The sequence below is a fragment of the Astatotilapia calliptera genome, chromosome 14 (genome assembly GCF_964374335.1).
Source record: "Astatotilapia calliptera chromosome 14, fAstCal68.1, whole genome shotgun sequence".
Taxonomy (NCBI): domain Eukaryota; kingdom Metazoa; phylum Chordata; class Actinopteri; order Cichliformes; family Cichlidae; genus Astatotilapia; species Astatotilapia calliptera.
Window position 1 is genome coordinate 37,805,480 of NC_137435.1, and position 27,097 is coordinate 37,832,576.

General features: G+C 42.8%; 1 protein-coding gene and 2 long non-coding RNA genes across 3 annotated transcripts; 2 read left to right on the plus strand and 1 right to left on the minus strand.

The window, feature by feature from the left end:
* The first annotated feature begins 14,450 nt into the window (after window positions 1–14,450).
* Window positions 14,451–16,082, plus strand: LOC145420228 (uncharacterized). Its single transcript, XR_013901536.1, has 2 exons — window positions 14,451–14,776; window positions 15,132–16,082. It is a non-coding gene; the product is annotated as an uncharacterized LOC145420228 (long non-coding RNA).
* Window positions 16,083–17,515: 1,433 nt separating this feature from the next.
* On the minus strand, window positions 17,516–18,838 carry LOC145420227 (uncharacterized). Its single transcript, XR_013901535.1, has 2 exons — window positions 18,406–18,838; window positions 17,516–17,880 (listed from the first exon to the last, which is right to left on the minus strand). It is a non-coding gene; the product is annotated as an uncharacterized LOC145420227 (long non-coding RNA).
* Window positions 18,839–18,908: 70 nt separating this feature from the next.
* Window positions 18,909–21,934, plus strand: LOC113036961 (dehydrogenase/reductase SDR family member 13-like). The gene is made up of 5 exons (XM_026193603.2): window positions 18,909–19,153; window positions 19,235–19,353; window positions 20,089–20,212; window positions 20,745–21,071; window positions 21,245–21,934. The coding sequence occupies exons 1-5, from the start codon at window positions 19,030–19,032 to the stop codon at window positions 21,502–21,504; spliced, it is 954 nt and encodes a 317-aa protein (XP_026049388.1). The 5' UTR covers window positions 18,909–19,029; the 3' UTR covers window positions 21,505–21,934.
* Window positions 21,935–27,097: the final 5,163 nt, after the last annotated feature.

The window sequence follows — 27,097 nt, forward strand, 5'->3', positions numbered from 1 at the left end:
TTACTGAATGAGACCGACAGTGTAACTGTGCTGCGACCCAGTGGTTTGGGAAAAGTACTTGATACGAGTTAGAGGGCTGAGGAAAACATGTAGGACTTTAATCATCAATTGAAGACCATGTCAAGTCTTACATTTAACATTAAGCTTCATTCGGCTTTAAATTTTCAGATTTTCTTTGATAAAACATTTTAAATGTTTTTTTTGATTTTAATCATAGAACACCTGTTCACAATGGCAGTCATCTCAAAACCTTATTTAACGAGTTAATGACCCTAAAGTACAGAGAGAGAACCCCCCAAATCAGACCATCCACTATGACCAGCACGTGGTGATGTAGGGGAGGATTGGCAATGGATCACAGATCAGGAGCTGAATCATACCTTAACTATAATTGCACAGGCTCACGCTCCTTGGTGACATCTCATGATGATGAATAGCAGCCCCTCTCTTTCACCATCCATGTATGCTACTGTGGCATGTCAGTTACCATATCTTCTTTGTTTGTGTTTGTTTCTTTTCTGTCTATTTCACAATACCTTTCTGTAAATATTGCTGAGAAACACTAATATGTAATCAGTAAATAAATGACTGAATCTGATTAGGAAGCTAAAGAGTCATTAATTCAGTGAGTGATGTTGCTACTTTTGTTGTTTTCAGTAGAATGGCATTCGTAATGTGTTGCCATTTTCTGCTTGTTGCCATGGACCCAAATGTAACCATGGAAATCACAGAGGGAAACGCAGGAGCTGGTTTTACTGATGCTACTGCTATCACATCTGAATGATAGCGGAGAGCACATGCTGCAGGAATGCACTGAATCAACATCTGGTTCAAAGTGTGATTGACTTTCATGGGCCAGCTCACTTTTTACGCTGTTAGTTAGTAAAACATGCCAAATTAATCCCATTCAGCTGTTAACATTTTACCCATTTTATGCTGTTAGTTGTCCAGCATTTAGCTATGTAGGCAGCTCAGAGGCACCTGGAAGGGCTAACTTTTCAAAAAGAGTGCCCGGATGTTCCCAGACAGTGGCAAGTGTCTAAAATCAGTTTCAACCCTTAGATACATACGTGCAGTTGGCCAGTGAGGTTGTTTTCTTGCAATATCTAATTAATGAAAAGTCTTCATCATTTCATGTTCCAGCGATTCCTCGAAAACATGTTGCTGATATCATACAATTGAAATTTTCACCTTACGTTTTACACATTTTACAAAAATTGTAGTTTTTGTATTACTACCCCAAACTTTCATAGGTGGGTCAAAAACGACCTGCATTCATTTCTGCAGTAGATTCAGAAAAACAAGATGCACCATCACCACAGTTAACTTTTCTCCAGTGTGCCCCTTATCCACTGTCTCCTGGAGAAACATTTTTGGGGACTCTACAACTGAACAAGGCAGATATCCTTCTTCTGATCAAGGCTCCCAAGTCCAGGGAGTTTTACAGCACAGTTTGGATTCAATGGCAGCCTTAGCATGGGCAGCAAGAAAAGAAACACTGATGTACTCCTGAGCATGATGTGATACCTCTGCAAGTGTATAACACAGTGGTGGCCCATGGTGCTGTGCTACAACTTGACATTACCACCATTAATGACTTTTTAAAATAAATTAAATTAAAGAATTGTATTAATAATGCATGCCAGCTCTTCCTGACTGAGCACTCAAAGGAGCTAACCACACCACACATGAGAAGTCAACTGGAATGTTGCCCCCAAACTCCGATCACTAAGGGTGGGAAGGTGTAGGGTGGCATAAACCAGAACTCGGCCACAGGGGAAAAACAGACAAGTTCCAACCTAAGTTAGCAAGAGTTCAGAGCCGAGTAAGAAAGATGGTAAAGTCAGCAGTCTATGAGGGAAATGCAATGTACCTGTATGCCGGGATTCCGGCCAGAAACAGGTGGTTTGTCACAACTCTGTACAGTGAGGAGACAATGCAAGAAAAGAGAGCCGACAGTCACAGACACACATATTCTCTCTCAAACATGCTACCCACCAGCTTGATAGCTAGCCGGGAGCTCGAGGGTCACTGATACCGCCGAGAACGGCACAACTCCCGGCACATCATTTTCAGATCACCGTGGACTTTCGCTACTCGGGTTAAACGTAATATATAAGTCACTTAAACAACCTAAAAATGTTATTGTTGGGCTTTTTTCAGTGTTTTGTTTGTTCGTGAGTAAATCGGTTTGGCTGAGATTAAAGTTATTAGATTGGATAAAATAAAACTTTATTAATCCCCCGGGTGGGGTCCTCCTTGTTTTTTTTTTTTTTTTTTTTTTTGTGTGTCCAGTTTGGATCTTTACCATCAGAATTGTTGTCTTAAGGCCAAGAAAGATGCCAAGCGGATTAATTTTACCAAGTGGATCATCATGGTCTTGCCATATTGGTCCATTTGATTGACCTTTATTATAATTATGAATTTATTTTATTTTCAGTTGCTACAAACGGGACAGACATGACTGGGGGCTAGGACAGGGAGAAAGAATGAAAGAAAGAGAGGGAGAGAAAGAAAACAAAAGGGGAGAAGAGACGGTGAGAAGGGGGGGAAGAAAGAAAAAAAAACAAAAAAACCCAAAACAAAACAAAACACCTGGATCACCTGTATGGAGAAAAAAAACAGAAGAGAAAGCAAACAACAAAGAGCAACATAATAAAAAAAACAGCACCATCACAATAAACTAGCTAGCAGTAGATATCAGTAGATACTAAATAATAAACGATATTGTGCAGCACGCAAGATAGACAGCGCACAATGTGCTTTGAGGCAGCAGCCAAGAAAGCTGTAGTCTGCGTCTGTGAACACCCGTGTGTACACCTGTGTGCATACCTGTGTAGATCAGCATGCTTATATTCCAAAGGTTTCTCCATGTAACGATCTGCTAGGGAGTGTGGGGAGCCACAGCCCCGCCCTCCAGGGTATGAAGCAGGTATGGAGGAGATCAAAACTCCAGACATCCAGAGGCCCCCAGAACACAAGAGACCAAGGAAGACCAACAGAGGGGCAGCCGCGCCACTGTCCCAGAAAGAGCTGAGGAGAGTCCCAGATGAGGGCTCACTCAGCAGCCACCGAGCAGAAGCCAGGGGGAGTTGCAGTGACGCGCCCGTGAGCTCCGCCGGCAGCCAGCTGTGCCTGAGTGACCGAGCCCCAGGCCGAGAGGCCGGGGGCACCCCACCTCCGAAGTGGCCCGAGCGAGCCCCAGGCTCCAGGCCCCGATAAGCGGCCGCCAAGGAGTGAGCCAGTGTGTACCTGGACGCCCATCCCCAGACACAAAGAACCACCAACGCACCGACACCTGAGGGAGTCCGCCACTGGCAGGGGAAGTGGTGGTGGGTGGAGATAGGCCTCCAAACCTTGGAGGGCCTGAGATGTCCCCAGAGAGGTGGCGTCTGATACCCAACCTGACATATAGACACAGACATACAGGCACACACAGACACAAACATCCATTCCCACCCTCATGCTCTCATATGCACTTACTCCACACTCAACCAACGTGGAGACAGACATAAAGAGACGCTGTACACACGATCACACTCCCCAAGCGTACTCTACGAACCGGGTCTAGGTACCCTTGCCCCTGGAGGGGGGAACTGCACCCAGACCCAGGTGGTGTTACCCTTTTCCCTGCGGTGGGGAGAGGCAGACCTCCCCGACTCCATAGCAGCAGGGAGGCCCCACACTCCAGACCGCAGTTGGACGGCCAACTCCTCCACCTAGCCACCCCGCTCCAGCAGGCCGCAGAGAATGGGGGTGAGAGAAGACTCCAAACCTCCCTCCTCCTGCTCATTGTAGTGTTGATGCATGTGTGTTCTAAGGTGCAATTAAAACCCAGGAGGGCATGGAGCTACCTGCCAGAGAGCAGCAGGTAAGCGCATAGTCCCTCCTGCTAGCCCTCAATGTCTACGTGTATTTAAAATTGAGAGGTGGGCAACGACGCCAGGGGTGAGGTGTACACCCTGATGGTAATTTGGACTCCGTGTATCGTGCCCACCCCCAAGATCCTATATGTATGTGTAATGAGAGTGTGAGTAATGTGAATGTCTAAGTTGTGGGATAAAATTGAGGCAGAGGCAGCCGGAAGGGGACAGAGGGGGGGGGGGGGGGGGTAGCCTCCTCTGCACCCTGGTGACATACCCCTACTCCAAGGCCCTGTATGTGTGGGTGGTTGTGGTGGAGCGGGAAGAGGGAGGCAGCTGGAGATGGGGAGGGAAGGAAGGGAGGGGCAGGTGACCCCTCCCTGGGGCCAGATCCCCCGCTGACCCCAGTAGGCACTCCCATACTCCGCGACCCGCCAGGGAAAGGGGGCCCAGGCCCATCCAGACCGGGGCCCAGTGCAGCAGCGCCCCCCGGCCCCACAGAGCCCGGGACAGTCCACCCAACCCCACCACAGAGAAAACTGCACCCACCCCACCATCCACTCATCTTCCAGACTACATGAGACAATAGACGCCCAGGCTGAGATCTTCCTCCACCTCTCCTGTATCTCCCCCTCCTGCAGAGAGAGTTCCTGAAGAGAGGAAAGTTCCTGCAAGGTGTGACAATCTCCCCCACCAGTTGAAGAGCCCCCCCAGGTGGCTCGACGCACCAGCGGCACCCTGCGCCAGGGATGGGCCCCCATGCACCCACCCGCCCACAACCCCGGCAACACACCAACCAGGACCCGAGGCCCGGCCAGGGCCCCAGCCTAGAGACGGAGCGCCCCCAGAACCTCACGCCCATTCCGGACCCACCCAGGGGCAGCCAGGCTACCAGGTCAGTAACCCACTCCCGACAGCACAGCCCCTCCTCTAGCCCCGCTGCACGCAGCCATGAGGAAACAGTCACCTGAGAGCCAAAAGAGCCCCCAACCGGACATGACCGCTTCATTAAAAAAATTAAAATAAAGGAAAAAACACACGAGAAAAAACTAAAGCTCTCCACCAAAATCCCAAAACGAAAGTATTTACAACAAACTATTTATTTACAACAAGACGTCAAACTATTTACAACGGGGGGAAGATCGCGACCATGACACACTGAAACACAGGGTTTAAATACATAGAGGGAGCAATCAGGGAATGGACAACAGGAGGGAAACACAGCTGGGGCAAATCAGAACTGACGAGACAAGAAAGCGTAAACTGAAAACACTGAGATAAGACAGACTTTCAAAGTAAAGCAGGAAACACATTACAGTCACGCCTAAAACAAAACACTGACAACACCGAATCGTAACAGTTCCCCCCACCCAAAAATCAAACATTTAACACCAAGTGAAAAGTTTGATCCAGACAGATGAAGCCGATGAAGGCTGGAGCGGTCCCACTGACCCTCCAGCAGACGACGAAGGCTGGAGCAGTCCCACGGACCCTCCAGCGAAGGCGGATGAAGGCTGGAGCGGTCCCACGGACCCTCCAGCGACGACAAAGGCTGGGGCGGTCCCACGGACCCTCCCCTCAGCGAAGGCAGACGAAGCTGATGAAGGCTGGAGCGGTCCCACTGACCCTCCCCTCAGCGAAGGCAGACGAAGCTGATGAAGGCTGGAGCGGTCCCTCGGACCCTCCAGCAGAAGCGGATGAAGGCTGGAGCGGTCACTTGGACGCTCCAGCGAAGGCGGATGAGCAGCTCACCAGCTGCACACACGGACACGCAGCCCGCCAGCTGCACACACGGACACGCAGCCCGCCAGCTGCACACACGGACACGCAGCCCACCAGCTGCACACACGGACACGCAGCCCACCAGCTGCACACACGGACACGCAGCCCACCAGCTGCACACACGGACACGCAGCCCACCAGCTGCACACACGGACACGCAGCCCACCAGCTGCAGAAGGCTGGAGCGGTCCCTCGGATCCTCCAGCGAAGGTGGACGAAGGCTGAAGCGGTCCCTCCAACGGACCCTCCAGCGAAGACGGACGAAGGCTGATGAAGGCTGGAGCGGTCCCACTGACCCTCCAGCAGACGACGAAGGCTGGAGCGGTCCCTCGGACCCTCCAGCGGAGACGGACGGCTAAAGCGAAGGCAGATGAAACTGATGAAGGCTGGAGCGGTCCCACTGACCCTCCAGCAGACGACGAAGGCTGGAGCGGTCCCTCGGACCCTCCAGCGAAGGCGGATGAAGGCTGGAGCGGTCCCACGGACCCTCCAGCGACGACAAAGGCTGGGGCGGTCCCACGGACCCTCCCCCCAGCGAAGGCGGATGAAAGCAGACGAAGCTGATGGAGGCTGGAGCGGTCCCACGGACCCTCCAGCAGACGACGAAGGCTGGTGCGGTCCCCCGGACCCTCCAGCAGAGGCGGATGAAGGCTGGACCGGCCCGCGGACCCTCCAGCGAAGGCGGATGAAGGCTGGACCGGCCCGCGGACCCTCCAGCGAAGACAGACGGCTGAAGCGGTCCCTCCCTCGGACCCTCCAGCGACGGCGGACGGCCGAAGCGGTCCCCGGGCCCTCCAGCGAAGACAGACGGAGGCCGAAGCGGCCCTCGGACCCTCCAGCGATTGGACGAGCCCCCATATGTTACACCCCGGCCTAGGCAACCGGAGTGCAACACGAAAAAAGTAAAAATAAAGAAAGAAAAACACACAAAAAAAAACCCACTAAGGCTCTCCACCAAAATCCCAAAACGAAAGTATTTACAACAAACTATTTATTTACAACAAGACGTCAAACTATTTACAACGGGGGGAAGATCGCGACCATGACACACTGAAACACAGGGTTTAAATACATAGAGGGAGCAATCAGGGAATGGACAACAGGAGGGAAACACAGCTGGGGCAAATCAGAACTGACGAGACAAGAAAGCGTAAACTGAAAACACTGAGATAAGACAGACTTTCAAAGTAAAGCAGGAAACACATTACAGTCACGCCTAAAACAAAACACTGACAACACCGAATCGTAACAGTTCCCCCCACCCAAAAATCAAACATTTAACACCAAGTGAAAAGTTTGATCCAGACAGATGAAGCCGATGAAGGCTGGAGCGGTCCCACTGACCCTCCAGCAGACGACGAAGGCTGGAGCAGTCCCACGGACCCTCCAGCGAAGGCGGATGAAGGCTGGAGCGGTCCCACGGACCCTCCAGCGACGACAAAGGCTGGGGCGGTCCCACGGACCCTCCCCTCAGCGAAGGCAGACGAAGCTGATGAAGGCTGGAGCGGTCCCACTGACCCTCCAGCAGACGACGAAGGCTGGAGCGGTCCCTCGGACCCTCCAGCAGAAGCGGATGAAGGCTGGAGCGGTCACTTGGACGCTCCAGCGAAGGCGGATGAGCAGCTCACCAGCTGCACACACGGACACGCAGCCCGCCAGCTGCACACACGGACACGCAGCCCGCCAGCTGCACACACGGACACGCAGCCCACCAGCTGCACACACGGACACGCAGCCCACCAGCTGCACACACGGACACGCAGCCCACCAGCTGCACACACGGACACGCAGCCCACCAGCTGCAGAAGGCTGGAGCGGTCCCTCGGATCCTCCAGCGAAGGTGGACGAAGGCTGAAGCGGTCCCTCCAACGGACCCTCCAGCGAAGACGGACGAAGGCTGATGAAGGCTGGAGCGGTCCCACTGACCCTCCAGCAGACGACGAAGGCTGGAGCGGTCCCTCGGACCCTCCAGCGGAGACGGACGGCTAAAGCGAAGGCAGATGAAACTGATGAAGGCTGGAGCGGTCCCTCGGATCCTCCAGCGAAGACAGAAGGCCGAAGCTGTCCCTCCTTCGGACCCTCCAGCGATCCCGGACGAGCCCCCATATGTTACACCCCGGCCTAGGCAACCGGGGTGCAACGCAGGAAAATAAAAATAAGGAAAATAAAAATAATCCCAAAACGAGATTTAAAGCAAAATACCACATTTATTTACATCACCAAACACCAGACGTCAAACTATTTACAACGGGGGGGAAGATCGCGACCATGACATACAGAAACACAAGGCTTAAATACATAGAAGGAGCAATCAGGGAATGGACCACAGGAGGGAAACACAGCTGGGGCAAATTAGAACTGACGAGACAGGGAAAAATGTAAACTAAACACACTAAGATGACACAGACTTTCAAAGTAAAACAGGAAACACATAACAGTCACGCAAAAACAAAACACTGACAACACCGAAACGTAACACCCGGGTTATTAGATTGGATAAAATAAAACTTTATTAATCCCCCGGGTGGGGTCCTCCTTGGTTTTTACACAGCTGACTAAACGTCAAACAGAAAACTGATTAAACAGAAGTATGAGACGGTCGAGAATTTACGCCAGTGTCCTGTTATATTTTAGATAGCAAGGAGCAGACGGCTGAGTTTATTAAACTCCACCGAGACAGCGGTCAGGCTAATCAGAAGGCTAGACTGTCCTATTTCCCCAGCCGTTTACTTCCAGCCTACCCAACCTTCTGAGGACCCGGCCCACAGGAAGATGCAGCCCATGAATTTGGACACGACCATTGGGACCTCCACAGTAACTGGAAACACGTGACCTCTTCAGTAGGTGGAAAGACGTTCTTTTTTCTTTTTTTTGTCTCGTTCCTGCATGGATCATTAACCTTGCAAATCGATCGTAAAGGTTGGTACAGAGTCATCCATGTATAAATTCGCCGTTAATAAATATATAATTCTAGGAATCATCTACTTTGCTGACACTGATTACGTTGGCACTTTGTTAGCGTTACAACAACTGTCATACCCTCGAGGTATCTAAACTTTAGTGAGGAATGTGTGTACTTTTGACACCTCTGGTTAGCATTTAGTGGTCCCTTTCGAACGTATTTGATTTTTGCTTGTTAACAAATTCACTTCACTGCTTTTCACTATCTGACATCAATGCACATTCCATTTACTGCATATTGCGCTTTATTCATGTCTCTCATTCCACCTGCATCAACATTGTAAAGTTTGTCACAAAGAGATTTATACATTTATAAATATTAATATTCTCTATTCCATTCTGTTCTGCTTTTTTATTGCCCAGATTTTAGTTAGCCTTTGTTAAATTGTCTGTTATATGTCAATAGATATGTATGTCACAAATAAAAGTGTCTTGTAAATTAGGTTTTGTAATGAATTTTCTCCCAAATCTCTTACATGCTAACTGTAACGTGTTATTTCTGCTAAAACCTGAACTTAAATGTGTATATGTCTTTACAGGTCTACCTAAAAAATCAGTCAGACAACTACAGCTCATTCAGAACTCTGCTGCTCGAGTCCTCACTAAGACCAAAAAAGTGGACCACATCAGTCCAGCTCTGAGGTCTTTACACTGGCTGCCTGTCCGTCAGAGGATAGACTTTAAAGTTCTGATGCTGGTCTATAAAGCTCTGAATGGTTTAGGACCAAAATACATCAATGACCTCCTGACCCAGTATGAACCATCCAGATCCCTCAGGTCATCTGGATCCGGTCTTTTATCAGTTCCCAGAGTCAGAACCAGACACGGAGAAGCTGCATTCAGCTTTTATGCTCCTTATATCTGAAACAAACTCCCAGAAAGCCTCAGATCAGCTGAAACACTCAGTCTATTTAAATCCAGGTTGAAGACTCACCTGTTCTCAGCTGCATTTGAATAAAGCACCAAATCCACACTTTAAGCTTAAATTTCAAAACTTACATTTAACTACTGATTTTATCTACTGTTCTGATTTTATCTGTTTTGATTTTATATACTGTTGTTTGTTTGTTTGTTTGTTAATTAGTTAGTTAGTTTATTTGCTTGTTTTAATCAATTTTAAATCATGCTTTTTATTTGTTCTTGTTTCTAATGTCTCTGTAAAGCACTTTGAATCACCTTGTTGTTGAATTGTGCTATACAAATAAACTTGCCTTGCCTTGCCTTGCCTTATTTGTTTTTCTCTCTGTTTTAGATGCACATATCAATTTGGAATTCTGCCACCAAGCCAGAATTGCAGGAATGCACCACGTGTTGCAGAAGACTCTTTCACTGCCCTCTGTGCCCCCCTTTCAGCCCTTCTTTCAGGGCAAAGATCAAAGAGCATATACACTGAACAAAAATATAAACGCAACACTTTTGTTTTTGCTCCCATTCCCCATGGGATGGACGTAGAGACCTAAAATTCATTCCAGATACACAATATAACCATCCCTCCCAAACAGTGGTCACAAATCAGTCCAAATGTGTGGTAGTGGGCACATCTGCTATATTGAGATAATCCATCCCACCTCACAGGTGTGCCACATCAGGATGCTGATCTGACATCATGAGTAGTGCACAGGTGTACCTCAGACTGCCCACAACAAAAGGCCACCCTGGAATGTGCAGTTTTGTCTCACAGCAAAATGCCACAGATGCCACAAGCAATGAGGGAGCGTGCAATTGGCATGCTGACAGCAGGAATGTCAACCAGATCTGTCGCCCGTGCATTGAATGTTCATTTCTCAACCATAAGCCGTCTCCACAGGCGTTTCAGAGAATATGGCAGCACATCCAACCGGCCTCACAACCGCAGACCTCGTGTAACCACACCAGCCCAGGACCTCCACATCCAGCAGGTTCACCTCCAAGATCGTCTGAGACCAGCCACCCAGACAGCTGCTGGAACAATTGGTTTGCACAACCAAACAATTTCTGCACAAACTGTCAGAAACCGTCTCAGGGACGCTCAACTGCATGCCCGTCGTCCTCATCGGGGTCTTGACCTGACTCCAGCTCGTCGCCGTAACAGACTTGTGTGGGCAAATGCTCACATTCGATGGCATCTGGCACGTTGGAGAGGTGTGCGCTTCACGGATGAATCATGGTTCACATTGTTCAGGGCAGATGGCAGCTGAGAATGTCCCAGTTCTTGCATGGCCAGCATACTCACCGGACATGTCACCCATTGAGCATGTTCGGGATGTGCTTGACCGGCGTATACAACAGCGTGTACCAGTTCCCACGACTATCCAACAACCTCGCACAGCCATTGAAGTGGAGTGGACCAACATTCCACAGGCCACAATTGACAATCTGATAGACTCCATGCGACGATGTGTTGCACTGCATGAGGCAAATGGTGGTCACACCAGATACTGACCGGTTCTGGGTCCCCAGACCCCCAATAGCGCAAAAAACTGCACATTCCAGGGTGGCCTTTTGTTGTGGGCAGTCTGAGGTACACCTGTGCACTACTCATGATGTCAGATCAGCATCCTGATGTGGCACACCTGTGAGGTGGGATGGATTGACAATCTGATTTGCCACTTGTTTTGCACATATTCAAAACAAGTGGCAAATATATATTTTATATATTTTATTATTATTATTATTATTTTATTTTATTTTTTTACTATTTAATTTGTAAAAATGTGTATACACACACACACACACACACACACACACACACACACGTAGGAAAATATTTAGTATACACATCCAGAAATGCATACACTATTATATATTGTACATATATTTATTAGTTTCAGGTTGGCCATTCTTGTATTTTGCTCGTTTGTGTTGTTGTGTTTGCACATCTCTGTTGCTTGTGGGGCTCGCACACAAGAATTTCACTCGCATGTGCTGTGCCAGTGTGCCTGCACATGTGATGTGACAATAAAAAGTGATTTGATTTGATTTGATTTGATTTGATTATCTCAATATAGCAGATGTGCCCACTACCACACATTTGGACTGATTTGTGACCACTGTTTGGGAGGGATGGTTATATTGTGTATCTGGAATGAATTTTAGGTCTCTACGTCCATCCCATGGGGAATGGGAGCAAAAACAAAAGTGTTGCGTTTATATTTTTGTTCAGTGTAAATGGACACATTAAAAATGCTTTGCTTTTCAAAGGTATGTTGGTATTAAATATCATAGTTAAAGTTATAAATATGCACTTCTTTTCAGCACCTCTGCAGTCTCTTTGTTGACTTAAAAGTTTATTTTCTTAATCTACAGTTCAGTGCATTCATCAGCAAGAGAAAAAAGTGTGTTTTCATTAGAGATGGCACGATACCACTTTTTTATGTTGGATACCGATACCGATATCATAAATTTGGATATCTGCCGATACCGATAAGAATCCGATATAGTGTGTTTTAATCAACAAAACTGTTTTTTTAAATATCTTGCTGCATTTTGTATAAGTTCATACTCAAGTTTAAAACAACAACTACACTAAAGCTATTCTGTTATACCTAGGGATGGGTATTGATAAGATTTTAACGATTCCGATTCCATTTTCGATTCTGTTTAACGATTCGATTCTTTATCGATTCTCTTATCGATTCTTTTTAAAAAAGGAGAACACTAAGTTCGATTAGCTTAGAACTTCGTTTTATATCTTCTCTTTGAACAAGATAGAAATTTAGGAGTAACATGGCCTTACAAACCCAACAGTGAGATCTTAAGAGATCCAGCCTACGGCTCTTCAATGGGGTGTCACAGGGTCCCCAGGAAAAAAAATTGTAAATGTAAAAAATAAATAAATATTCTTCTGTAGCAATAACAAAGCATAACATAAATTATTCAGTAGCAATTACACAAGAATATCCAGTAATGTCCCTGCCTACAATTAAACACATTCACTTACCTAAAATTGGGGGCATCTGCTGTGGCAAATGGGTTCAAGCCAGCGACTTTGTTGCAATATTTAGCGAGTTTTCAGACCCCTTAGCGACTTTTTTTTAGAAAAAAGAAGTCGCTAAAAAAAGACGTGAAAGCGCGTATCGCTTTTACTCTCAACAAGCAGTGGGTGCTGTAACGCAGTCAGTTCATCTTTTACTCTTTTACTCTTATGCTGTTTTGTGGATCACAAGGTTTAAAACTACTTATAAACACACACACAAAGTAACTCCACCAGAGTGCCTATTTCAGGTCACTTTTGCCGGTCCAAGCCCGGGTAAAGGAGCAGGGTTGGAATTGTGACATTAAAAAAAACAATAATTGCTAAAATAAATTTAATTTGTAGTTCTAAATAAACTCTAAATGCATTTAGGACGTTTTTTACTCACTTTATGTCTCTTCCACGATGTTATTTCTCTCTCCAACAACATAGGTTACAATTAGATTAGCATGACCAATTATGCAAATTAGGCGATGACGTCATTTAGCGACTTCTAGCGACTTTTAGGACAACCAATAGCGATTTTCCTTACTGAGGAGTTGGCAACACTGGTTCAAGCCTTTTACCACAAACTTAGTCATTGCTCGGTGACATTCGTCTATCCTGGCCTGAAAGGAGACGCTACCGGTAGACTGCAGCGAGAACTGCCAGCATCTGAGCCAGACTCTGTCTGTCTGTCTCATCATTGTCACCTAAATGCACAGTAATAGCAGGTTTTGTAATAAGGCAGATCGCGCTAACATAATATGCACTGTTAGTTGATTATTTACCTGCCGCATTAACGGGAGAGGACGTGCAAACGTTACCGCTGCTGCTGGGTTGAGATTCACGAGTCCAGAGCGGAATTAAAAACATGACATTCATTTAAGGTTATCACGTGTTTTGTGAGCAAATGTTTTTGCATATTCGTAGTGTTTCCTCCCTTAAATTAAATATCTACTTTGCAAGTATTGCAAGTTGCCCTGTTGTCATCCATTCTCGTAAACTTTTGAGCGTTTGAGCCGCTTACGCGCCGTGTTTCCTGCCAGGTAAATGACGCTCCGCAACGTGGTGACGTCATTCGGGGCGACTGGAATCGATAAGGGAATCGTTTGCAAAAATGGCAAACAATTCCAAGGAATTGAAACAGTGGGAACCGGTTCTCAACAAGAACCGGTTTTCGATACCCATCCCTAGTTATACCTGTATGCAAAAAAAAATATTTCATAGTTCAGCAATACTGATCAATCTAATAAACTTAAACCTACACCATCCTCCCTATTCTGGTATTTTAAAGAGTACTTAGCGTAAATATTAAGCAAACTAACTAATAGGGTTCCAACTCCTAGCAACAACAAAAATAAATAAATAAAAAATAGGGAACCACCCTCCACCTCATGATGCTTAATCGATGTAATCAACCTTAATTTGATGCAGTGTGAAAAAAAAATGCACAGAAATAAATTATTTTTCAATATATTAAAATATTAACATCTTTCTTCAACAAAATTGCACACTGCACAGATGGTACCTTCCCAAAATAAAAAGTACTATAGCTTACTAGGGTATATATATTAGACTTAATCGTTACTAAATACAGTAATGGACTTCTATTCATTTTGCATCAAATTAAAACTTTGGGTGTCAGATAATTATTTATTAAAAGCTAGACATTTTAAATGAGAATAAGAAAGAAAAGTATGTCTTTGTGCCCCCCTTTTCCCTGTTAATGCCCTATCGGCTCCCCTGGCTAAACTTTGCTAGATCCGCCCCTGCACAGTTACCAGCGTCAGCTACAAAAGGATCCTGGTGTAGAAAGTAATATTAAATAAATTCTAACAATAGCTTATCAAGCTTAAACGTGCTGCTGTTGTTTATCCGCTGGTTTCCTCTTTCTGGAAGGAAACAAAACAAAACAACAAAAACAAACAAGAGAGACGGACTCACGACAGAAAAGCCGATCAGCTGATCATTAAGCAGTTTCATGATTGAAGTAGCAGCAAGAGAGGGAGAGAGAGAGAGGCAGTCGCTCCATATATCAGTTGTTAAGCTTAACGCAGGAATGCTTTACAAACATTCAGAGATGAACTTACACACTTGCTTTACTTCTCTCGGGGATAACTTTGTCGGAGATGAAATGCCGGGTTGCTAGCGAAACTCCAAATGCTATCCAGACCACCGACAGGTCCTGCATGCCACAGCCGCTCTATCACGTGATGCATACTGCTAACGTTCTGAGGTGAGTTACGGCGTGTTGCAAGTTTTGTGAGGTGCTTTCGTGATATTTAATGGATCGGATTACATTTTTTATTTTTCTCCGATATCCGATCCAGTAATTTAGGTCAGTATCGGACCGATACCGATACGTAATATCGGATCCGTCCATCTCTAGTTTTCATTAAATATTTTTTTTTCTTGTTCACCACATTTCCTGACTGCTTTTGTGATCCACACCATTTTGCTTTCATTATTGAGGATGGCTTGGATATTTTTGTTAATATGTACAATCTGACTGTTAGATAAACTGATTGCATTCTATACAACTACATTTAAATTACATGTGGGGTTCTTTCTTTCTTTTTTCTCTCTTACAGACAAAATGATATGCCGGTGCACTTTCACTGCCCTGTCTGTAACATGACAGTCATACAGCGTGGGGATATGGCAAGTCAATTATTGTCATGTCAGCGTTCAGGACTGCTCCCCACTGAACTCTCCGTGGAGCCCCATCTCCCTCTCGATGTCTTCTCTCCAGCATCTAAACCATTTTCTGAATCTTTGGTAGAACATTCATGTGCTCTACCCTCTGTGCTAAATGAAACTGCGGCTTGTGGAAAGTCCATGAAAATGGAATTCCCTCACTGTGGTCTTAGTCTTCTTAAAAAAACCCTTCAAGGCTCACATGCTGAGGAGGCATTCAAACAGGTCAATAGATGTTTGCCTGGCCTGTCATCTGCAGTGTTTTTGTGTAGAGGGACTTCTTCCTCTTTGTTTTTCAGTTTGCAGAGGACACGGAGCTCTTTTTAAAAGCATGTGCTGACGAGCAGAGACTACAGGTCAATGCGATGTTTGACATTTAATAAACAGACGAAGGCATTGGCTGTTTGTTTGTGTTTTTTATTTGTTGTTGTGGGGTTTTTTGTTTTTTTTTGCAGTGTACAGAATTCTAATTAAGCTTATTATAAAATGTTGTTCACTTGTTTTATGTCCATACTTATGGTAAAAAAAAAATTAGTGTAAAGGTAACAGCATTGTTTATACTTGTAACTTCAAAGTAAAAAGCTTACAGTTGCTATTAACAGTAATGTATTATCCTGTAATCAATCATATTTTTATACATTTTACGAATTAACCCTCTGGGCTCTATCCTGGCCATTTGTGGCCACTTCACTTGTTTTTTTTTTTTACTACACTACAGTGGACCAAAAGAATGACACAGGTTTGATCTTAAGGATCTAATAGTTGTGTGTGTTTGTGCATGACATTGCAACGCAAATATGTATTTGCAAGATAGACTGGAATAAATTATGATGCATCAAATATTACACAGGCTGCAGTGAATTTTTGTTGATACAGACTATTGAGCTTTGAGTTTCCCAGTCAAACTTAGCTTTGACCGCAAGCTAACACTGTTAGTCTTCTATATATTTCATAACAAGACACCATAGCCAAAATATTAACAAAATATATATTAATAAAAGATTCAAAGCTGCAACACATACTGTTAGTAAATGTGCACCTTTACGCAGGTGCAGAAAGTGCTGCTGCAGTAAGTAAGCCAAACAGCTTCCAGATCACTTATTTTTCTGGAAAGATGGCAAGAAGGGCATCACTGCTCATTTCTACAATCTCCCAGATCTTGGAATCAAATGCCTTTGGCCCATGAAAACCACGTCACAGTAGTAGGAGTCCACTAAAACCTACAAATGAAGAGTGATCCTGGAAGAAATAGGGCGCACACTAGTGACCTCAACAATTGCAAGACAGCATTGTCCCCGATGCTTATATGAAATTTATATAATATTTTTATATTTTCATGGACCGGCCTTTAAGGTGTTGCAGATAAATACAACAAAATAAAATGATACAAACAAAGACAAAAACGATGGTATTTTGTAAATACAACAATAAACGTGAATTCGGCTGTGTAATTGTGTAACTTTATGAGCAGCGTCCTTCTGAAATGCGCACTTCTTGTGTTTTTTTTTTTTATTCATTTTTAGACAGAGATGAGATCATCTGCAAACTCTACAGAGGCCCAGAGTTACTGTTAATATCAAAAATATAATGCTGTCCTTTGAGATTTTAACATAAGACTGTGAGTGTAATGGATCTAAACTGTTTAAATCTTCAGAGCCCTCTACAGCCTGGTAACATGGAAACTTTAAAAACAGCAGGTTTTAGTAGTGTAGTCTAATTTGTTCTTTTCATTTAATAATAGAGTCCATATTATATCAACAGCTACATTCACCCTGGAGAGAAACTAATGAGGGAGACCATCAGGACCAAGCTGGGTTTCCTGGGTCCAGAGGTTTGGAGAAACTTCTTGCCTTTTTTTCATCACAGCTGTCCTGCGCCAGAAGTTCTGTTGACCCGCTGAGAGAGGCTTCATTTACAAAACAACAGGAACACTGAAGCTCATCGCATTGATCAAGCAGGACTCTTCACTAGCAGCTCCCTCACAGGGAAATCTTCAGCACTCCTCCGTAGGCCCACCCCAGGAGATGGATAAACCCAGCATTTCATGAACACTGTGTAATGTTATAAATACTCAGATACTCCCCAGAGGCTCCAGACTTTTACATAAAGATATTATATTTAGTCCTGTAGAAAGTTATACATTTAAAAATATATGATCCTCTCTGGTTACTCTGGTATGAATAACTCTGAATTACTTTATGGTAAATAACACACTATCTGCAAAAAACTGAAAGAATTCCAGATGACAAGTTTGTAGTTAAACATACAAGTGACGACCTTTGACCTTCATCAGGTTTTATTTAATTGTGTTAGAGAAAATCTCATATGCTCTTCATGCAGCTGAGTACATCAAGTGTTTAAAACGGAAGCTGTGCAGGTCTGAGATCAGCAGCTTTGTGAAACACCAAACTGAGGTCGTGTTAATGCTGATATATGTGACACAGTTACAGGTGTGATTAATCCTTTTGTTTTTTTTGTCTTTAACTTTATCAATAAAACAGCTGCAGCTTTCACTACATCACATGTGGTACTTTAACCTTTGTACTGTTTTCATCAGTTCATTTTGCAGTTCACACGTGAACATGTTGGATGATCTGTCTGCTGTCACTGGGTGGTGCTGAGGTCTGAATCTGAGGGCAGCTCCTGTAATCACAAAGAGAACAGAACCATCAAACTCAAATATAAATTTTATCCCTCAAAATTGAAATAAAGCTGATTCTTCTGTCCTCACACACTCAGGATCTGAAGTTATTCTCTTACATTTTTTTCAGTATTACAGTACACTACAGTACTTTAATCCATAGTTCCTGATTAATGAGGAGTTACTGAAGTACAAGCTTTTAAAAATGGTGTTACTGTCTTTACAGATGTGGCAAGAGACTGAAAACATGTTGTTTGCACATATTTAATATTCAGCTCTGCACAGGAGCTGCAGCAGGGTGCAGCCTGTTGCTTTTACAGTATAATACTTGTAATAAAAGTACAGGAACAGTAATTAGTGACTGAGTAGCCCGGGACGTTTCTCTTGATTTCTTTAGTAAATTCATTTACCTGCACAGATTAGCTAAACGAACCCTGACAGCCGAGTGCTCATTTTAGCTAGCTAAGGTCTCAGGAGCTAGCTAAGGACGGTAGTTACTGAGTAGCTTACAAACACATTTAACTTACCGAAAAAGTGCAGCGGGGCCTCGGGTCCTTCTGTCGGGTAGTCCAGTTTACTGAGGAACACCTCAGGCTGTCAGGTTAAAACACTCGGTCGTGTTTTCGTAGCGTAAACGCTGGCCCTCCTCTCAGAGCCTACGCTCTATCTGCTATTCCCGGACAGAGATACGCAAGTTTCTCCGTGACTGCAGCTGCCAGTCAAAGCTGTTATGATGACGTTTCACCCCCAATTTAACATCACCGCGGTAGAAATTAGAATCAAACTTATGGGAGAGGAGACCCCTTGGACATAAATCAGCGTGATGAGAATTATTGACAACAAAAGAAAGAATCTTTGGAAAAAAAATTATCTGAGGAGAATAAATTTATTTTAGTCTGACCCCAGCCACATGGAAGAGGCGGGGTTTATGACCTATACTGCAGCCAGACACCAGGGGGCGATAGAGACGTTTTGGCTTCATTTTGGCTGTAACCAATGACTGTCATTGGCTGTAACCCGATAACAAAGACACAGTCACGCCCATGCAGGAAATGGGTGTGTTTGTTTAAATCTCAGAGCAAGTTACAGCCAGCTGAATTGCTTAGACTTCTTGTGAGCAGGCAGTTTGCTGTGAAACTGAGGCAGGAACAATGTGCCTTCTGCTGGTCTTGGGTCTTGCTATAGCTGTTGCTTATTTTTACCGTGAGATTGTAGTGAAAGGAAAGAGGTGCACAAGCAAAGCAAAGCTACATGGGAAAACTGTGATTGTGACTGGTAAGTAAAGGCTGTGTTTTGTGGCTACTGTGTTGCACTATGTTTCTTTGATGAGCAGAATAAAAGCTTTTTCACCTGCAGGCAGCAACACGGGTATTGGGAAGACCACAGCCCTAGATCTGGCTAAAAGAGGAGCTCGGGTGATTCTGGCCTGTCGCAGCAAGCAGCGAGGAGAGGCTGCACTTGAAGAAATCAAGAGGGTGACTAGATATTTAACCAAGCAAAAGACCCATGTCTGTCCTAAATAACCTGCAATGTTATCTAGTATGTACATTATTGATAGGTTTGTAGCTTAAACCTATTCGCTGGAACGTTCAAGACAATTCAGCTGCACAACAAAGCAAGACACGAGTTGGCAAAGTTCTTTATGTTTCTCGTGCACGGGAGAGAACTGGACAAACGCTTGACCCCAGTTTCTCTCGTCCGTTAGGTTACATGAATATACATAGGTTCATTAACATATGACGTATACATACACACAAAGAGTACCTTGTCTGTGCGTTGTGTAAGTAAGTGTGTGTGTGTGTGTGTGTGTGTGTGTGTGTGTGTGTGTGTGGGGGGGGGGGGTCAGACTGTGACCCCATAAACGACTTCCCTAAACCTACTGGTCTGGAAGTCCAGCAGTTCATCTAAACAAAAGGCACTTATACTTAAACAGATATACGTGTGTTTGCAACACTCTGGAGAGGAGTAAACGCACCCCCCTCTTCATGCTACACAGAGTTGTTACAGACCTCCTAGGATGAGACATTCTTTCAATCTACAAATGGTTATATACTTCTAAGCATATATAAATATATATTTCTAAGCATAAATGACAATCCAACAATACAAATCTAACAATTATTGTACAGGTTATACCAGGCTCATTCATGACAGTAGATGGACATTGTAAAATAGTTATGTGCTCAATGACTTTTTCATGTTTTCTGCAGGACAGCGGGAACAACCAGGTGGTGTTCATGCAGCTAGATCTGGGGAGTCTAAAGTCTGTTCGCAGTTTTGCTGAAAACTTCCTCAAATCTGAACCCCGACTGGACATCCTCATCAATAATGCAGGTTTGGCTGTCCATTGCAACTTCATGTCATATGAACAGAGAACTGTGTCAGTGTCTGTCGTCATTGGTTATTATATTTATATTATTATAAATATATTTATCTCTAGAGTATAAAGGATTTTATACATTTAATGGATAACATGGTGAGCTTTGGAAAGCGATTAAAATGTTTTCCAGTCACTTTAGCACACTACGTAAAGAATACAGAGAAAGAAGGCTACACAGTTATTACACAACATCCATCCCAGTTCACAGAACTACTTCATATGTCAACTTTGCAAGGTTATGATCCTCGTGCTGCCAATTTTGAACATTCAGGGTTGCAATGAAATACAGAAAGAAGTCAGTCAGTTCTGATACACTTAAACGTGCACTTCTAGAGAATCAGGATTCTGTTGACTATTCCTGTGGCCTGAACTTATCTGACTTACCTAACTATCTACTCTACTGTGATCAGATGTTTAAAAGTCTTGCTTGTTTAGATCTTAACACATCTTGAAACAAGATAAAAGTTTTCTCCATGTTTTGTCCAGGTGTGCAAATGCAGGGTCGCACAGCGGACGGACTGGGCCTGATGTTTGGTGTCAATCACATTGGTCACTTCCTGTTAACGAATCTGCTGCTGGAACAGCTGAAGGCGTGTGGACCAAGTAGGGTGGTCAACGTGTCATCTATGGCACATTACTTTGGAAAAATTGATTTTGACTGCCTTAACACTCACAAAGCTCTTGGACTGGGGACCTCATTCATGGAGGTCCTTCAGTACTATTCTGATAGCAAGTTGTGCAATTACCTCTTCACCCATGAGCTGGCCAAGAGACTGAAGGGTACCAATGTCACCTGCTACAGCCTCCATCCAGGTCAGTGGGCATGGCACCAATATTCCCCATCAGTTCATGCAAACAAACACCGAATTAATGTATAGTACACACACTCGGTATACACTTTAAGTTCTGATCCTACATGATTTAGAAACTGAAGCAGATCTAACCAGCTTTCCCTTCAAGTTAAAGTTGTTCTTCTATTTTTGCAGGAGCCATCAACTCTGAACTGGCCAGGAATATAAACTCGACTTTGCAATTATTCCTGAAGCCCCTCACTGCTTATTTTTTCAAGAACACAGAGCAGGGATGCCAGACCACCCTGCACTGTGCCCTCCAGGAGGGGATTGAACCGTTCAGCGGACGTTTCTTCTCCAACTGCACAGTGAAAGAAGTTTCTGACAAAGCTAAGGATGATGCAGCATCAAAGAAGCTCTGGGAGCTCAGCGAGAGACTATGTGGCCTTGCATAAAAATAGTTAATAGTGTGAAGTTTTCACTGTTTCTGTGATACTTATAGATGAAGTCTTTGCCTGATTTTGTTTCTCAACCAAACAAAAGCCAGAATGACTGGACTGATTTTCAGTAAACATAATTGACTTGTTTTTACAGTAATGATCAGATGTTCACATCGGTAATTATTCTGTGCACTGAGTGCATAAGATGTATACACTTAGATAAGGCTTTGTAATAAACCAGAGTGACTGGTTTATTTTTGCACCACAGTAAACAATCTTCAATCTCAGCAAGTCCAGACTGTCTCGAAGTCACTAAAAAAAAGCAGGTTTCAAATAACTAGTTTGGTTAGCTGAATGATCCTGGTTTCACTGGTTGAGTAGGTGGAGTAGCAGAGTGGTGTTGTCATGACAGGTTTTACATAATAAACATCTACATGTGACTACAGCAAGTTTTTGAATTTTTATTGCATTAGTATACAGCTAATAATCAGTTTATTCAAACGTTTACTCTTTCAGAAGACTAACTGGAAGCTTGAGCTGCTACGTTGTTTCTAATCTCAAATCTCCACCTTTATTTTGAATTGTCTGAAGACAAAAACAAAGAACACCTGTGTCCAATATCCCTTCTCTCCTTTTTCATTTTTAATCCCCTGTATCGTTAAAAACAAACCAGCTCAAAACATTAAAAATTCAGGTAAACAAAACTGTTTCATGGTTTGCTAATTACAGTCACAGACACTTTTTCCCACACGTGGAAACAGCACATGGGGTATGTGACGGCACGACACAACAACGAACAGAGGAAAAAACGGCTCAAATACACAGAGGGATAACGAGGGAATGAGACACAGGAGGAAAAAACAGGAAGCAAAACTAAATACACTGAACACAGATCAAGGAATGTCAAAATAAAACATGAGCCTGGAGTCATCTATGTGACAGTATTATATCATACTTGTAGCACCACTTACTAATCATCTTTCACTCTACATGAAATTTTATTTGGTGGTTCCACGTATGATATATATACATCACTGTGACATATGGGTAGAGGGTATTCTCCATCACCACCTAGTGGGCATAGGAGGCATTCAGTAGTAAAAGGACGCAACACCCAATCAGATTATGGAGCAAATGGTAAATGGACTGGTTCATACATAGCACTTTTCTACTCTGAGCACTTGAAGTGAAGTGAAGATGATTGAACACAACTTACCTCATTCACCCATTCATACGGGCACTTTTTCTGTAGGTTTTTTTGGTCACTAGAATTTGGAGTGTTGTTGTCATGATTATACTGTATCATGGTTTAAGCATTTCAGCCACTGTAAGTGCTGAACAAGTCATGACACATATGTACAGCCAGTGGGCCTACCCTCATCACACGTCTGAGTACGTGGCTCTTGTATGAATGATAATCTTTCAATCAAGGTATCAATTTAGGAAACTGAGCTAAGGATGTTTTTAAATGACACTGCACATAAAACAACGCAGGGTGCATGCTTACACTGTTATTCATACTTTCTACTTACTCTCATCCTCCTCACCAGGAGGACGAGGTCACAAATTCAACAAAAACAGGTCCTTAGTTCAGTTCAAGAGTGCAGACCTTCCAAAGTGTTTTTCTTATGGTATGACAACAGTGAGTATGAGAACAACTGAGAAGAACATAGAAACACACAGTTCATGAGAAATGTGAACCACTAACCTATAATAAAATATTCAAATATAAATATGGAGAGAGAAGGAATTGTATCAACTGGTATCAATGATCATTTTAAAAGGTACTGAAAGGTGTCGGGAAAGGTCGAGGGATTAAGCATATTTTCCCTGAAAAGCCTTTAGCTAAACCAAAATGCTGCAGCAAGAATGCTGACAGGGATTAGACAGAGAGATATTCCTCTTTTATTGGCTATATTCCTATATTCTTCTTCATTGGCTCCCTGTTAAATCCAGAATTGAATTTAAAATTCTTCTCCTCAAACACAAGGAGAAGGTCTTGAATATTCAGGCTCCATGTTATCTTAATGACCTTATAGTACCATATGACCCCATTAGAGCACTTCACTCTCAGACTGCAGGCTGACTTGTGGTTCCTAGAGTATTTAAAAGTAGAATGGGAGGCAGAGCCTTCAGCTTTCAGGCCCTTCTTCTGCAGAACCAGCTCCCTGGTTGGATTTGGGAAACAGACACCCTCTCCGTCTTTCCTTTTTGATCAAACATATAGTTAGGACTACACTCAAAAAAATAACTCTTTAAATGAACATAAAAAAATCATGGAAAGAATTTCCACGTGATTAAATTGCTTTATTTTAGCATTATGCAATTCTGTTACTCCAACTTAATGCACTCAAGTTGGACCAACTTAATTAAAGATTGATGAATCAACGTATTTACTGCATTTTGATCCAATATATTTTAATAGTGTTGATCCAACTTAAAGAGTTTTGTTCTTTAAGTTGGATCAATTCAACTCAATTGAATTGATCCAACTTAAACCTACTCAATTCAGTAGGTTTTCTCCAACTAATTTACTAAATTTGGTCCCAGCTTAAGTTAATTGAGTTGAACCAACTCATACAAATTAAGTTATTCCAACACAAGTCTTTAATGCTAATAGAAAGCAATTTAATCACGTGGAAATTCTTTCCATGATTATTTTAAGTTAATTTAAAGAGTAATTTTTTGGAGCATTTAACAAAGTCTAGAGCCTGGTTAACATACATTTCACTATTACATCTAAAAGGTAAATAAAAATTTGTCATACACATCTTTTTGTTTTCTCCAATTTATTGAATTTATAGCAAATTTCACATAATGTATAAAGAATACATGAAATGCAAGTACAAGTTACATAACAGAAAAAAAAGTAGTGGACAAAGTGGAAAGTTAACCTGTTAAAACAATTTTTTAACAACAATGAATGGCTGAAGCAGGTGATTTTCCGATGACCAATACAACTACTTTGAAGGTCAACAGATGCACTTTCAAAAAAGAAAATATCTGCAATTATTTTAGGTTCATGGTCCAGATACATGGTGTAGCTGTTGTAATGGAAACATTTCTCAACGAGAAAATAGTCTTTTGAGAACCTGTACTTTGTGTGCTGTTGGATAGTTTGTGTGCATCTAATTCCATAAGAATCTTCTGCAGGACCTCAAAGGTGTACCTGAGTTCCAGAGGGTAGCTCAGGTTCAGTGAATAGACCAGACCAAGCAACATTGTCACTGCAAAAACTACACTGCCCAACTCACCCATCACTTCCACCCCCTCTAGAACAATCACAACATCCTGAGGGTCATCGCCAGGCTCCGCACCCTCTGACCGAATGACACAGATTCCAAAGACTGTCTCTGCTATGGCAGTGGCGATGCTTTTTATCAACTTCCTGTGACAATAAAACAAACAAAAAAAAGATAATGATTTCTCACTAATGTCCATTGCAAACAGTTTTAAAAGTAAATATCTGTTTTACATTAATGTAAAATACCTAAAAGCTTTACTCATTCAAGCCTTATAATAATGTAAATGTAATCAAAAATGACTGCCCGATATTTTTCCTGACTCATGAGAAGTTCATTCAATACCTCAACAATGTCCTGTCTTTCAAAATCTTGAGTTGTGATAGGGGTGACTGTGGCACAGGAGGTAGAGCAAGTTGTCTACTGGTTTAATCCCTGTCTTCTCTAATCTGATACTAAAACTATCAATGGGTAACATACTGAACCCCAAGTTGCTCCTGATACATCCATTGAAGTGTAAATGTTACATAAAAATCTTGTATGAATGTGTGTATGAATGAGGTTATTATAATGATATTATAATAATGATAGTATAAAACACTCAAGAATGGTGTGTGTAGTATCCAGTGAGAAACTTAAAGCTCTTACTTTTCCTATTTTAAAAGGTATTTTTTACAGCCACCGGTAATTTATAGGAAAACCCCATCCCCTGAAACTTTTTGTATGTAGTTCAAGCTTATCTTTGATCATCTCCTTAGTTAAGGATACAGGCAAGTTAACATACCAGGTAATCCTTCACCAGCTTCTCAGGATCTTCATTCAGGTACATGCAAAGACCTTTGGTGATGTATTCTCTTCTGATTTCAACAGCATCAGTCTTTATACACAGAGGGGGAAAAAAACAAATATATAGGGAAATCCATCTCAACGACCTAGCAGTGGGATTAAAGAACTATTAGTTGAATTACCAGGAATTTGTGAGAAATACAGAGGCTATTGTTTTACAGTCTTAATCTTTTCAAATAGTATTTATGCATTTTAGACAAGTCTGTCATTTTAATATTGTTTTGTAAATTGTGTATTAATTTAATCATGCCATACCCCCAATTCAAGAAAGTTTAGATGATGTGTACATAAAATCAGAATGCAATGTTTTCTTGGTCTCAAAAGTATATGTCACTTACAAATGAATATATTACATTTTTAACATGGGAATGTGATAATTTTTAAGAAAAATATTAGCTCACTATGAATTTGATGAACTGGCCTGCCAGCTCTCCAGACCTTTCACCACCTGATAAGATTAAACATTTATTATCTTTACAGGAGGGAACTGCAAGTCTCCAAGTTTATTAAGTAGAAAAATATTTAATTTCAAAAAAATTAAAAAACAGGAAAACATATCTGTTCATGTTTTGTCTTTCCTCCTCAGTGTACTAAAAACACATAAATTGTTAAATAAACCACTGTCCATCAGTTGCAACTTACAAACTTACAAATTTCAACAACCCACATGTAAAATGTAAATTTATCACAACAGTCTCTGTGGTAGAGCCAAACTAGCTTATGTGCAGAGGTTAAGTTATAAACAATATCTATATTTGGAGTAGCTAAGTCTTTCATATTAGGCTATCATGCTAGCATGACATTGTGCTATATTCTTGCACTAACGTGTTAGCTAGCTAGAATGGCATAAACAAACAGATATTTAAAAAAACAAACAAAAAAAATCAAATGTGAATAAATAGAACTGAAAAGAATCGACAAACTAATGATACCTTTGTGCAAAAAGTATTTTCATCAAGATGGATGAAGATAGATTCACTCTTACCTTTCCAAGATGACCGCGAAGCAAACCATGTGCTTTCCTGCCTCTTGTTGTTTAGAATCTCACATGATCTTGTGATATCGCGAGTCTTTAAGGCAGCTAACCACTCTTGTTAGATTTTATCATGTCATATCAACAAGAATAAATTTAAGAGGCGCTAAGTTGGTAAATTTCATGTAGATCTTATATGATTTTATTACGTTCACCTTAGAAACATAAATTCATTGTGTTCAAATTACATGTTAGAGTCTTGTAAATGCAATAACCACCAAATTTCACTTTTTTGAGTGTAGATCAGGTGACCTTGAGTCCTCCCTTAATTATGCTTAAAAAGGCTATGCAGCTGGAGGCTTCACATGATGCACTGAGTGTTTCTTTTTCACTCACCATGTGTTTATAAACCACTCTGCATTCAACCAGTAGTTATTATTAATCACTGGCTCTCTTCCACAGTATGTCTTCATCCTGTCTTCCTCACCTGGTCGGGGCAGATAACCACCCCTCCTTCAGCCTGGTCTGAATTGAACTGAATAGATGA